Source organism: Thalia democratica, chromosome 2, assembly GCF_965202585.1.
Source record: "Thalia democratica chromosome 2, ktThaDemo2.hap1.1, whole genome shotgun sequence".
Classification (NCBI taxonomy): domain Eukaryota; kingdom Metazoa; phylum Chordata; class Thaliacea; order Salpida; family Salpidae; genus Thalia; species Thalia democratica.
In genome coordinates this window covers 78,565,457-78,578,400 of record NC_139166.1, presented here as the reverse complement: position 1 = coordinate 78,578,400, position 12,944 = coordinate 78,565,457, and the positions used below count along the sequence as shown (strand labels likewise).

The window sequence follows — 12,944 nt, the reverse complement described above, 5'->3', positions numbered from 1 at the left end:
AGCTTTAGACTATTAGATTTTTTTTTATAGGAAATACTTAACAGGTGCGCGAAAATAAAATTGTTAAAATTTATTACTCACTCAAGCATCCAGCACATTAGTAAAATAATAATGCATCATAAAATATATTTATGTATTTTGTTTAATTAGTAAGAAAAATATTGAAATAGTTGTTAATAGACAGTTGAAGTTAGATAATTTATAAAAAAAAATAGTCATATATTTTATTGTCAAAGTTTGATAAATCTAATAATATAGTAATATAACTAACTAATATCTTATAAAAGTTTTAATACTAACGTAAAACATACAAATAGAGTAATATTAAAATAAATAAAATAAAGCCTATTTTCTAAAAAAAGCTTTTTTATACTAAACTTATGCAGACAAAATACTTTTAAAGCAAACTAAATTTTACTTACTAGAAGAAATAAGTGTTGTTATTTAAATATTTTAAATTAAATTACTGAAAAAATAACTAAGTGTAACTTAGTGGTGATAAAAATATGTTCAAGTTACTAAAAAAGTTACAATGAGTAAAAAAAAGTACATTATTAACTTAAAACAGCAGGTACTAGTTAAAATACTTCTTCAAAACAACTTAAGCTTTGATACTCAACTTTATTTCCTATATTTTCACAGTTTTATTTTCACCAGATGTGAGGTCATAGACGAAAAACTACAATTTTCAAATAAATTTTAACATTTTTTATTTAAAGTTTTGACACTTAACTACTTACAACTTAACTAGAAAGCTCATGCAGAATAATCGAATATCAGTATCTACTTGAAAGAAAAGATATCAAAAAGGTTTTTCCAACGCTATGCAATGTAATTTATATTTCAGTGTAACACTAGCCTAAGAGTTGTATAAGTTAACTTAACTTTGACAATACTTTGCAAATAAAAGTAATTTTGTGTTTGTTAAATAAAAATTAAATTTTTAAAAAGAAGATCAAATAAGACACTTTCTTTAAAAATTGATAATGAGCACATATGTTTTGGGAATAAACTTCATTTTTTAAGTTGTAATTAAGTATAAAAAGGCTTTTGAATAGCATAAGATCTTTTTCAAAACTTGCTGCGTTAAATACCGAAGTTTACTGCAGTTTACACTATTACAAATAATCATAACGATGACTTAATAACGGTTTATTTAAACTTAGAGAAGTATAGAAATACCACTGTAAATATGATTAGAATGGTATTTTTGGTTAAAAACTTGTCTAAAAAAGTTTGTCCCGAATAACCACTCTAAGTTTTGACCAAATTAAATACGCAAAAAAGTTGACTAACAAGTTTATTTCTGTAACGTTGAATAATCAAACTCCATGAAATTAAAGTGCAGAAGTTAAACTTTTAAAAAATTACAAAAAACAATTTAAAAGATTTCTGTCCATAATCAAGTTAGAAGTTGAAGGTAGAGCTTAACTTTACGGATTAGCGGAAATGATTAGTAGTCAGTGGTGACAGTTTAAAAAAAATATTTTTTTGCAAATGTGTTTCTAGTGCAAAACATAATAGGTTAAAGTGCAAAAGTGAAACGTAATAGCTCTGAGTAGTAAACATACAAAAGTATGAAAAATAAGCAATTACGTTTCTAACAGTTATTTTAATAGTTGAACGTAAATTTACTATTAAATTACAAATATACGTTTAAAAATTATAATAAGTATGATAAGTATCACTAAGTTAAAAGCTAATATAAACTAATTAAACTGACGAGCTTTTTTCAATGAAACAAAAAATGTTGATTATTAGCTGGCAACGTTGGTAGTGTAGTAATAATTATTAAGCGAGTTTATTTTGCAAATATAGTGTAAATCTTTTGTTATAAATTTACAAAAATATGTAATTAAACCTGAATGGCTGTCTATAAATTAAAAAAAATAATAGTAGATAGTTTGTACTATAAAAACAATTATGTACTTTAAAATCGTAGTTTATAGGGTGAAAAATAAAATTTAAATGTTAACTTTGGCAGTTATTATAAAAAGTTGCCATTAAAAAGATAAAAAAATAGTTTAAACTCAATTTAATGTTTCAAAAATTTCAAAGCTTAATGAAATAATACAACTGGTTTCGTGGCTTTGTTGATTAAACCAATCCTATTATTTAATCTTAATAATTACAAAACAAACAAACTAAGTTTAAACCGCTTTTAATTTCTAATACCAGTATATGGTTGTTAATTGACAACTTACATTCTGCAACAAATACCTTTCTAAGTTAAAAGACATTTCTAAAATTTAAAATTTTTGGAATAAATATTTACACGTCTGCATGCAAAAAAAAATCGAGTTTAAGAAACTCTTACTAAGCGAGGAAGTTAAAAGCAAAAAAATATCGTACAAAGTTATGTTTCGGAGAAAAATCTTAATTAGGGTTAAAAAAACTAGTCTTTATATTGACCAAAATGAGTCAGAAATAAAAAAAAAACACTTGCTTTCTTTACTTTATTTTGGTTCTTTATTAAGTGTTTAATTTTTAAGACTACGACCTTTAAGCAAAATTGTCAAGTCTATTAAGTTTCGTTTTATTTCAAAGTCCCGCAAAAATTTGTAGAAAAAAGTTTAGTTATATTTAAGCAATTTTCCATTAAATAAATTAAAATTGAAATAGTTACTTATGAGTATTTAAATAGCATCTATCACAAACGGTCTTAATTGATTAAACTAGCGTTGACTACAGGAACAAAAAAAATTAACTTAAATATGTAAAAATAACTTAAAAACTTAAATGAATACTGATGCCAACACGTTTCCGGAAGACTTACCGTAAAATTAATTACACGGATATTCAAAAATAAAACTTAAACTCAATTGAATGTTTCAAATTTTTCCAAAAGCCAATAAGTCTTAAATCAAAACACTGCACCAGTTTTTGTGGTTTCTTGATTGAAAAACATGCCTTTTTTAATCAAGTTAACTTTGAATACACACGTAAACCTTTGATAATTTTACACCTGCAAACTGAAAAAGTTAACTTTTGATTGACAGTTTAGTTTTTGGAACAAAAGTCAATAACAGTTGGAATTGCCAAAACCATTTTGTTAAATTTAGTTTGCAGACATTAGTATGGAAACGATTTAAGCTTATTCTAACAAGTACTTTTCTTTGTGAAACTTTTGTAAGTTTTATAAAAAGGTTGAAAAACGTTATAACGAATAAAAAGACTAAGCGTTTTTTAAGCTTTTTTCAAAGTTGGATAATTAACAAAGTATTTTGTTGTAAAGAAAAAAAAAAATGAAAAACACTGTAGTAGTTTTGATTAGGTCAAAATTTATACAAATTCTAAACTATAAACTATTACATCGAATTTTTACTTAAAACAGTTTTATAAAACGAAAATATGTAAAAAAAAATTTTTTTAATTATTTTTTGAAACTTTATACAAGTTTTCAAACTGTATATTAAAACATATTGAAAAACATATTTTTTAAATTAAATTTAAATTGATGTTGAAAAGCTATTTAAATAATTTTTTTTTGTATCTGTTTTAGCAAAATAAATGCACTAGCTTAAAGTAACATTTAATATGACTTATAAAAAATAATAAGTACGGGTAAATACAACTTTATAGAATAACTTAATCGCTTTTTAGTTATTTGAATATTTTAAGAATTTCAGAGACAACCAATTAATTTTTTGAGTACAAATTTTTTTCTATACTTAAACTTTTTTGAATTTTCTTAACAATTATTTTTAGGTTAACAACATTTTTAAAAATAATTTTTAAAATTGTTCATTATTCTGTGTGTTATTTTGTTAATTTTTTGCACGAATGGTGTGCTAAATGAACAAGCAAAGTTCATTAGACTAAATAAATTCCAAATGAATTAACTTGAGGCGTGAGCTGATTAAGATGCTTTTCATTACAAATCATTATAAACCCTTTTTAAAACATAATTAAAAGCATGCAACCACAAAATACTTTATGGATCGCGGAAATGTATATTGTGTTTACGTGTGTCAATTGAGGCTGCCACTAAAAGTTAGTTATATATTTTTCAAACCTCAATCAGATTAAAATTAAGTTCTATCCAAGTTCAAGTTTCAGACTATTGGTAGTGCTTTCAAATGAAAACTAGCAAATAATTTGATCTATGTTTTTTAAAGAATGTGCACTTTATTAAATTTTATAAAAGTTCAAATTTCCAAATATTGATTTAGCTTTCAAGTTAACACTTGCAAATAATTTAGTCCCGTTTATTCAAAAAATGCAACCTTAAGCATCTGATGGTTAACATTTACTGAATTAAATGCAGGGTATCAAAAATGGTTTTACTTAGTGATATTGTTTTACAAACTTTGTTAAAGTATAACGATAGAGTTTATAGTTAATAAATAATTAGAATGCTTGTAAAAGTATTTTGTAAGTATACTACGATTAATAGTTTCAAATCAAAAGGTAAATAACAAAAAGGTGTTTGAATTAGTAATGTTTTACAGATGCCCATAGCTTATTGTAATAGAAAAGTAACCTAAAATATAATTAAAAAAAAAACAAATTAGGCTGTATCTCAATATTTTTTACAAATTATTATTATTTACGGCTTTTCATAAAACATTCAATACCAGAATGATTTAACACTTTTTTGTTAAAAACACAGTATCAGTTGCTTTAGATATTTAACTCATAATTAAAAATGAAAAGTCTAAATAAACTATAAAAAATTTTTATCTAACATAAAACTAATTGAGTTCAAAGAACTTTTGGTTTTTATTATAACTCTAAGTATAATGATGTAAATTTTTTAACTGAATCCTGAAAAAGAAACAAGGATATTTTGTTTTGTACAAAATATTCAAAACTAAGTATTCAAACTTTCCCTAAAAATTTAATTTTTGTGAATTTTGTCACAAATTTATACAGCAGCGTTCATTACAGCTTTATAATATTATGTTACTAAAAAAAGTAAAGTGAACTTTTTATTTTTTGTTAGTTTATTGTATTTATAACTATAACAAGACTTATAATGAAAATTTTTTTTTTCTTTAAACGTGTGCTATATATACTATTTAACATAAATAAGTGTTAGTGTTTTTAAAGGATATAATAGTATTTGTAAAATCAAAGCTTTAAAGATCATAAGCAAATAATTCTAGCATACCATAAAGTAATAAAAAAAATACACACACCTTGAATAAATTTTTTACAAAGTTTTTAGATTTCTAAATTCTTTTATTAAGTAAATTTACTTAATTAAACGTTACTAGGAAATAAAGACCTTAATTAGTTTCTAAACAGTACAATTATTAGTTTAGTAGAGAAAATAAAAACATTAATTGATTTCTTAGTATTAAAAAAAATTAATTTTTTAAGGTGAAAGTTATGTTGTTAGCTTTTAGTGTTGTATTTTGTGCTGCATTTTGTGACTTTATGCTAAAAGAAACAATAGATGTTGCTTGTAAAAGGTTTAACAAAATCGTAAACGGTTTCAAATGTTTACGCTTTGGTTAGGTACGAAAAAGAATACAAATTTATCTTTTTTAAGAAAGTTTATTTTTAATTACTAGTTATCTTTACAAACTCTAATTTCAGTAGCAACAATCAGGTTTTCTGGAAACTCAACAATGCAAGCTTGTTTAAAGTTTATTTATTCCGTTTGTTCAAAACGTTCCCAGTTTGAATGTTATGTGTAACTTTATGATTGTGAAAGTAAGGCTTTTGTTATAACACGAAACAATGCTACTTGACAGATTTAAATACTTAATTTGTACAATGTACATACACCTTTGTTTTGAAGTTTAGTAAACAAAGTATTACATGAAAAACGTTATAGTGTGGTATTTTTAACAAAACTAAAAAAACCTCATTTATATTAGTGTGAAATTGATAAAACTTTTATACTTTGATTGAAATAAATTTAATCGGCCGTTAAAAGAATAGCTAAAAAAATCATCACATTACACAATTCATTAATGAAAATATAAAGCCTTTTTAAATAAAAAAATAATTTAAGTACTAATGAGCTCTTCGAGCGAAACTTTGTTTACTGATTAAAATTTTAAAATAAAAAATAGTGCAGGTTTTTATGGTAATAATTTACAATTATGGTATATACTTGATAAAAACCATTTACTATTGTCCATAACTGCCTTTTCTTTTGTACTTTTGGTTTCAAATATTACCTGTGTGTTGATCAATACAATTACTTTAAAATAACTGCAACCCGTGGAAAATGTTTTGTTATGCAGTTATTATGCTACGAGCTTTTTATAAGAAAATTGGTTTGCAACTTATAAAAAGTTTCCGACCTCTGGCTAGAACAAACTTATACAATTTGCATATTCTAAATAACTAGGCCGTGCTGTATATGAATATCTTATCTAAAATAAAATTATTTTACCTACTGTAAAGTTGTTGATTTAAACAATTTTAAGGGTTATATTTTTTTAAAGATTTCTATATAGGGTAACTGAAATGAAAAATACCAAGAAAAATTAATAAAACTTTTTTAAATAAAATTAAGTTTATTATTCAATTTCTTCATTAAATGTACAATAAATAACCAAAAACTTTCTTTTAAGATTTTCATGTAAGACCATTGAAGGCCCTATAGCGGTTTCTAGTGTATAGAATTTTGCGTTAGTTTTTAGGCCAATGGTTTTCAACAGTTGTTTATAACGGATATATTTGAAGTGGTGGTTATATCTAATTTAACCCATTTTTTATTAAAATACTTGGATGTATTACATAAAAACATGTTTACCCCAAACGTTAAAAGCTATGTTAGATTTTATGTCGACTATTAGGTTAAACAGCTAAACAAACTTTGTTTAAAAATATTTGTCCTTATTTTATGATAGACTTGCTTTGAAATACTTTAAAAAGCTAAGTTGTTTGATTAAAACAGATTTATTAAAACCAAAGTACTTGATAATGTTTATATTTTTTATGGAAGTAATAACAATGAGACATGTTCAAAATCCACCCGCAATCAAAATTCTACCGCCTTCAAAACCCACCCGATCAAAATCCAACCAGTGAAATTCGAGAACTGCTTACCGTTCAAGGGTAAGGGTTAGGGGTCACAGTAAAAGTGAAAAATAAACAAAATTAAGTATAAAAATGCAAAAAATATATAAAATTAAATAATAAATAAAGAAAATGTTTTTTTAAATTTGGTAGATTATGGACGCGGGTTGATTTTGATAGTATACCAGTGAAAATACTGATCTATATTTGTTTTTTGTAAAAAAACTATATAAAATATTTTTGTGAAAATTCGTTTAAATCCTTATACTTTCTTGAACAGTCAATCTTACAGATTTAATTATTTTAGACAAGTTAAACAAAGTTTACAAAACAGATGATAGCCAATGTAAAAATAACTAAACTAAACTTTTAAATTTCGTTCATTTGTATGACTTTTATTTACTTCCTGTCTAAATGTAATATAAAAAAGTTAATGTGTTTTATACGTCACAAGTCTCAAAACAGTCGTCAAAAAACTACCATTAAAAACACTTAAGACCTTTTTTTCGTTTATGCTATTTATCATCATCTCGAGAATATCTAGTGTAAGCTTCAATTTAAGCTCAGGGCCCTTTACACCTAAGCCCCCCTTTTTTGGCCAACTTTGGAAAACCCTTCTCTAAACAAGTAAATCATTTTACAAAATTTTTAATAAAGTTATCAAAATGTTTTCAACGTTAAGATTGACATTAAAACTAGCAAGTATCGTTATAAATTAATAATTTACTCATATCAATAGCGTGGTTTTAGCCTAAAATTTTGTAAAAATTGGTTTAAAACTAAACACTTTTGTTTTATGTTTGTTACTCATTTTACAACAAAAACAAAACATTAAAAACAACTTGAAATCAAAAAAAAGGAAAAACATTATAAGATTACAAGAAATACTTAAATCCAAACCTAACAAACAATTATATATTCAAATTTTCAGTTTTTATACTAGTTAATAAAGTAATTGATATAACAAGTTGAACAGCTACAAGAATAATCTTTAAAAATAAGTTACCCCAACTAAACACTTTCAACTTAAAACAACTAAATAAAGGGCTAATTTTATTGGGATTATGATTACGTTTACTAGAAATAATTATAATATATAAATGCACAAAAATAAGGCAAACAAAGCTAAAACACTGTAAATGTTTAAAGAGTGGAATAGAAAATGTTGACAGAGTAAACAAATCAGCTAAATGGCATGAATATTATTATAGGTAGTAAAGTTGAAGCAAATATAGTTTGAATTCGAAAAAGTGCTGTTTAAGTTAAATATATGTGTTTAAAAAAATAAATTAAGATACTTTATAGTTAAACGAAGCATGATTTTAAATCATGGTATTTAACAATTGATCAAAAAACATTAAAAAAAGTTAAACTAGTTGTATTAATATATTAAAGTTGTAAAGAATATATAAGGTGTAGACGTAAAAAAAAACCTTTACTAAACTGAATACTAAAAAGTTTACAAAATGATTTAATTAATTTACGAACTATTTATTAATTAAAAAAATCAACTTAAAACTGTAGTTACAAAATACTGTAATGATTAAAAAAACCACATGAATATAATTTCATCATATTAAGATTTAATAGTTTTTAAAACAAACGTCTTTATTTTAAATTTAAACAAAGGTAATTTTAATAAAAAATGGACTTCTCTTGTGCTTGTAAAATGTATTGATGAGTATAGATAACTATTTATTAATAAATGAAATTTCGAACAAAAAAATTACACAAACTTCTGCTTATATCAATATTTAAATTTTATTCAAGTTTAACAAATTTCCTGCTCAAGTTCCACAATTTCTGCCTGCTCACAGCATCATGCACCACCTTGTGTTGACTTTTATCCGAGCAATCCTCACAGTTTCTGAAATACCTTGAAATCACAATAATAATTAATTATAACTTAAAAAAACTATGTTAAAATTAAAAAAAAATAGTTGGTTAAATAATAACAACATGTTGTTTGCTTTTTCAAATCTAATATTCATAGTTAAAAATGAATTCTGTGTAGACTAAAACAAAAGTTTTGCAGGAAACGTTGTGATTTTTTTTTTATAGTGAATGAATTTTTTTTAACAGAAAAAGCTCTGAATTACCTCCCAGAAACACCCTCCAAATCCTCCGATAAAGCGCAGTGCAAAATTGTTTGCGCTCCTTGCTTAGGGGTTTTCCCGAAAAAGTGAAGAATTTTCATGATGATCATCAATGAGATGTTTTGGTTTTTTGTGACGTCTGTTTTGACGATGCCCGGACAGAGGCAGTTCGCTGTGACGCTGGTGCCGTTTGTCCTATGTTCAAAAATAGACTAGTTGTACATATTAAGAAAATTTATAAATATACGTAAAACATTGTTAGAAAAAAAAACACTGATAAAAAAGAAATAACGTCTTATTACATTATGTATATATAAAATTTTGATTTTTTATTACACAACTTTTTACTAATATTTCAATATAAGATTTTGTTTAAATAGTACAAATAGTGAATTTATATAAATAAACTTATTTTAAACTTATACTTAAAAACAAACACTTTTTGCTTCTTATTAATATGTGCTCGTAAAACTTTTAAATTTATCCTGAAAAATTTAAAGAGAAGTATTTTGAAAAATATTCAATCTACACGTTTTTTTACTTTCAATTACCTAATTTGAGTCAACTAAACCATAGTATCCATTTCCCATTTAAATTTATTAATTAAATTTAATAAATATTAAAAACAAAGCGTTGTGTCTCAAGTCATCACCAAAACTTAAAAAAATGTTTTTTTGATCAGTTTTAAGTCATATTTGCAATAGAATTAAAATAAAAAATTAAAGGATTTTTAAGCGAAATAATTGTTTAGCCAAAAGGTATAAAATTACTTGATAAATAGAATAGACTTTCAGCGATTTCTTTACTTAACATTTTAACCATTTAAAATTATAAAACAAAACATTGATAGTCTTTCTTTTACAAAAAAGTAAAAACGTAATAAGAAATTTGTCGCGCTTTATAAAATCATTATTAACTGTTAGTAAGAAAAGGACATACCAAAACTTTATAAATATTTTGACATACCTTTCAGCAAGTTCTCTAGTGAACATGTTCACCATCAGCTTGGACCTCGAGTACAAAATCTGCCTGAACCTCCTCACTGGTATATTGTCAGCCTTTTGTTCAAACTCCAGTTTGTCTGGGGAAAGTCCCTCGATGTTGAGGTCGAAGCTGGTGTGCACCAGTGAGCTCACGTTCACTATGCGGGTTGCTGATTCGTTGCTTTGTAACTTTTCTGTTAAACTTTAATATATCTTAAACATTCAAAAGTAATCATTTTTTAAAACGATTGCAACTAAGTTGAGCTTAACAAAAAACTAAATTGATTCTTATATAAAAATAACATTTATCCAGTAACGTATATATTTTTATTTATAAATTTAGTTTTAAAGGCTTAAAACATGCTAAAATTGTTCAAAAAATTTATTTAGTAAAATAAACTCATTTTTTTAATTTACCAAGTAACAAATTGGTCAGCAGAAAATGTCCAAAGTAGTTGGTGGCGTATGTAACTTCTAAGTTATCTTCAGTTCTACCAAACTCCAAATTCGATACCCCCGCGTTGTTTATCAATATATCCACGCTAAAACAAACAAATTTTATATATCAAAATAATCTTTAAATTTTCGAAAAAAAAACATTTCATCGAACAAATAATGACATTTTCGCAGTTTTATTTTTATGTCAAAACTCTCACCGATCCTCTTTGTTTATGACGTCATCGGCGAACTTCCTCACCGACGTCATGCTGCTCGTGTCCAAAACTTTAATTATGACGTCAGGATTGTCTTCGCTCCTTCCCGCCAACTTGAGTATCCTGCTTCTGGCAACTCCTCCTCTTTGTTGGGATCTGCAAGCCATTACGAGTCTGCATCCCATCCTAGCAAGCTCCACGCATGCCGCTTCTCCTATGCCTTTGTGAAAAAAAAATGTTGTTTTGTAATAAGTGTTCAATGAAAATTTTTTTAGCATTGATTAATACCACTTAGATCAGGGTTTCCCAAACAATTTTTCATAAGAGTGCCTTTGAAGAAATTAAAAAGAAAGTTTTCTCAATTTTTTTTTCTTCGTTACAAACTCAATAATATCTAGTGTAAGTTTCGAAACACAGCCTCCCTTTGCAGCTTATGGCTCCCCTGACTTTTAAAAATGACCCACATTGGAAATCCCTGGTCTAGTTAAAGTTTCAAGTTTTCCCGTAACCTCTAGTGTAAGTTTTAAAACTACCCCTTTATTACGCCAAAAACCAATTTCATTTTTCTTTTATCATGAACTTAAGAATGTCTACAGTATTTTTCAAGTTATGGCTACTTTAACAATCATCTTAATCACTTTTAGAAACCCTGAATTAGATGTTTTGTTAAACAAAATATCAAAACAAAACTGTTTTTATCTAACTATATCTTTCCTATGCCTGGTTGAAAAACGATAAAATTGGTTTGTTTTTGTTTTTATGTATTAGTAAAACTATTATTCACTCACCTTTTATGCTTTTCTTTGCGTTTGGAGCAAATATTAAACTTAAAAATAAAGTTGTGAAGTCTATTAACTTTCTTTATCAAATATAATTAGTTTTGTTTTAAATTTAAAGATATTATGTACTTAATTTAAAAAGTTCTAGATGAAGACAAAAAGTTCTATATTTTAATAAAAGCTATAGTTAATACATCACTTAAAATCCAAGTTAAGCTACTAGAATATTTTTTACATAATGATTAAAGTTAGATTAGTTTCTTATGTGCGTAGTTTTTTTTTTAAGTTATGTATACAATTTAGTTAATATTAATATATAACATGATGTAGAGATGTTACTAATGTGTAATCGTTAGACTTTTGTTTAATGAATCTTAGATTTTTCAAAAGCTGTTTAACCAGATAAACCACTTTTAAATATAACAATTAAGACCAAAAAATATAGTATATTGTAGTTCAAATATTTCCGTTTGTATTGACTCAAAAACAAACCAAAAAATAGTAAAGTATCTTCTCGATATTCAGAATAAATAGCTAGTTTTAAAACACAAAAAAGTTAAAAATTCACCTCAATTAGGGAATAATAGTGTTTAAAACAAACCAGAGTTCGCACCGGTAACAATGACAACTTTTCCTTTCAAGTTGACAAATTTATTAAACACCTTCCACGTGCTTTGCAAGTAGAGCCTGAGCGTAAGCACTCCAAATATCAACGTTATTATTATTGTTAGTAAAAGCATATTTTCTGTAATCAGAATGTAACTGCTAATGAGAAACTTAAACTCAGTAATTTTCTAATGTACAAAAAATATAAGATTTTACTGATATAGTGAATTACATTTATGTTGTAAGCTGACAACTAAAGTAGTTTTTTTTTTTTTGAATTTTTAGTATTATATTAGAAAAAAGTTCTACAATCAATTAGTGTAAAAGCAGTAATTGTTAGTAAAACATATTTTCTGTAATGAATAGCTGTTATTGTTAATGAGAAATGTCAACTTGTTAATAACACTATACCTAACTAAAAATTTTGAGATTTCACTGTTAAAACGAGTTACTTTTATGAACTAAACTGACAACTAAAGTAGTATATTCGAATTTATAGTTCTATACAAGAAAAGAGTTTCACGAAAATTAGTGTAAAAGCTACATGAGGTAAAGGCATATTTGACTTTGATTAGTTTATATTATATATAATGGAAGCTTTCAGCTAATGGAGTTTTCATAATAAACTTATACAGTCTAGCTTTTATTTTAAAGTGAAATTTTATAAATGCAAGTCTGAGAGCTAAAATTAATTTTGTAATGTTTTCGTTCATTACGAATGAAAAAGACTATAAAAACTTTACTTTTGAGATATGATAAGCTAAACACTGTTTTAGTAATGTTTTTAGATTAATTAATTTGCTTTTTGTTTTTTTGTGCGTTAATATTTTCAAGAAAAGATTAGTA

At 25.3% G+C, this 12,944-nt stretch overlaps 1 protein-coding gene across 1 annotated transcript; it reads right to left on the bottom strand.

The window, feature by feature from the left end:
• Positions 1–8,661: 8,661 nt before the first annotated feature.
• On the bottom strand, positions 8,662–12,207 carry LOC145829527 (retinol dehydrogenase 14-like). The gene is made up of 6 exons (XM_082937359.1): positions 12,094–12,207; positions 10,717–10,933; positions 10,478–10,602; positions 10,044–10,254; positions 9,081–9,272; positions 8,662–8,857 (listed from the first exon to the last, which is right to left on the bottom strand). The coding sequence occupies exons 2-6, from the start codon at positions 10,896–10,898 to the stop codon at positions 8,743–8,745; spliced, it is 825 nt and encodes a 274-aa protein (XP_082793485.1). The 5' UTR covers positions 10,899–10,933; positions 12,094–12,207; the 3' UTR covers positions 8,662–8,742.
• Between the last annotated feature and the right edge of the window lie 737 nt (positions 12,208–12,944).

Coding starts and splice junctions, on each gene's coding strand:
- LOC145829527 (XM_082937359.1), bottom strand. CDS start 10,898: ATGGGATGCAGACTCGTAATGGCTTGCAGATCCCAACAAAGAGGAGGA. Junction 9,273..10,043: donor ACTAGAGAACTTGCTGAAAG/GTATGTCAAAAT, acceptor TTTTGAACATAG/GACAAACGGCACCAGCGTCA. Junction 8,858..9,080: donor TTGGAGGGTGTTTCTGGGAG/GTAATTCAGAGC, acceptor TGTGATTTCAAG/GTATTTCAGAAACTGTGAGG.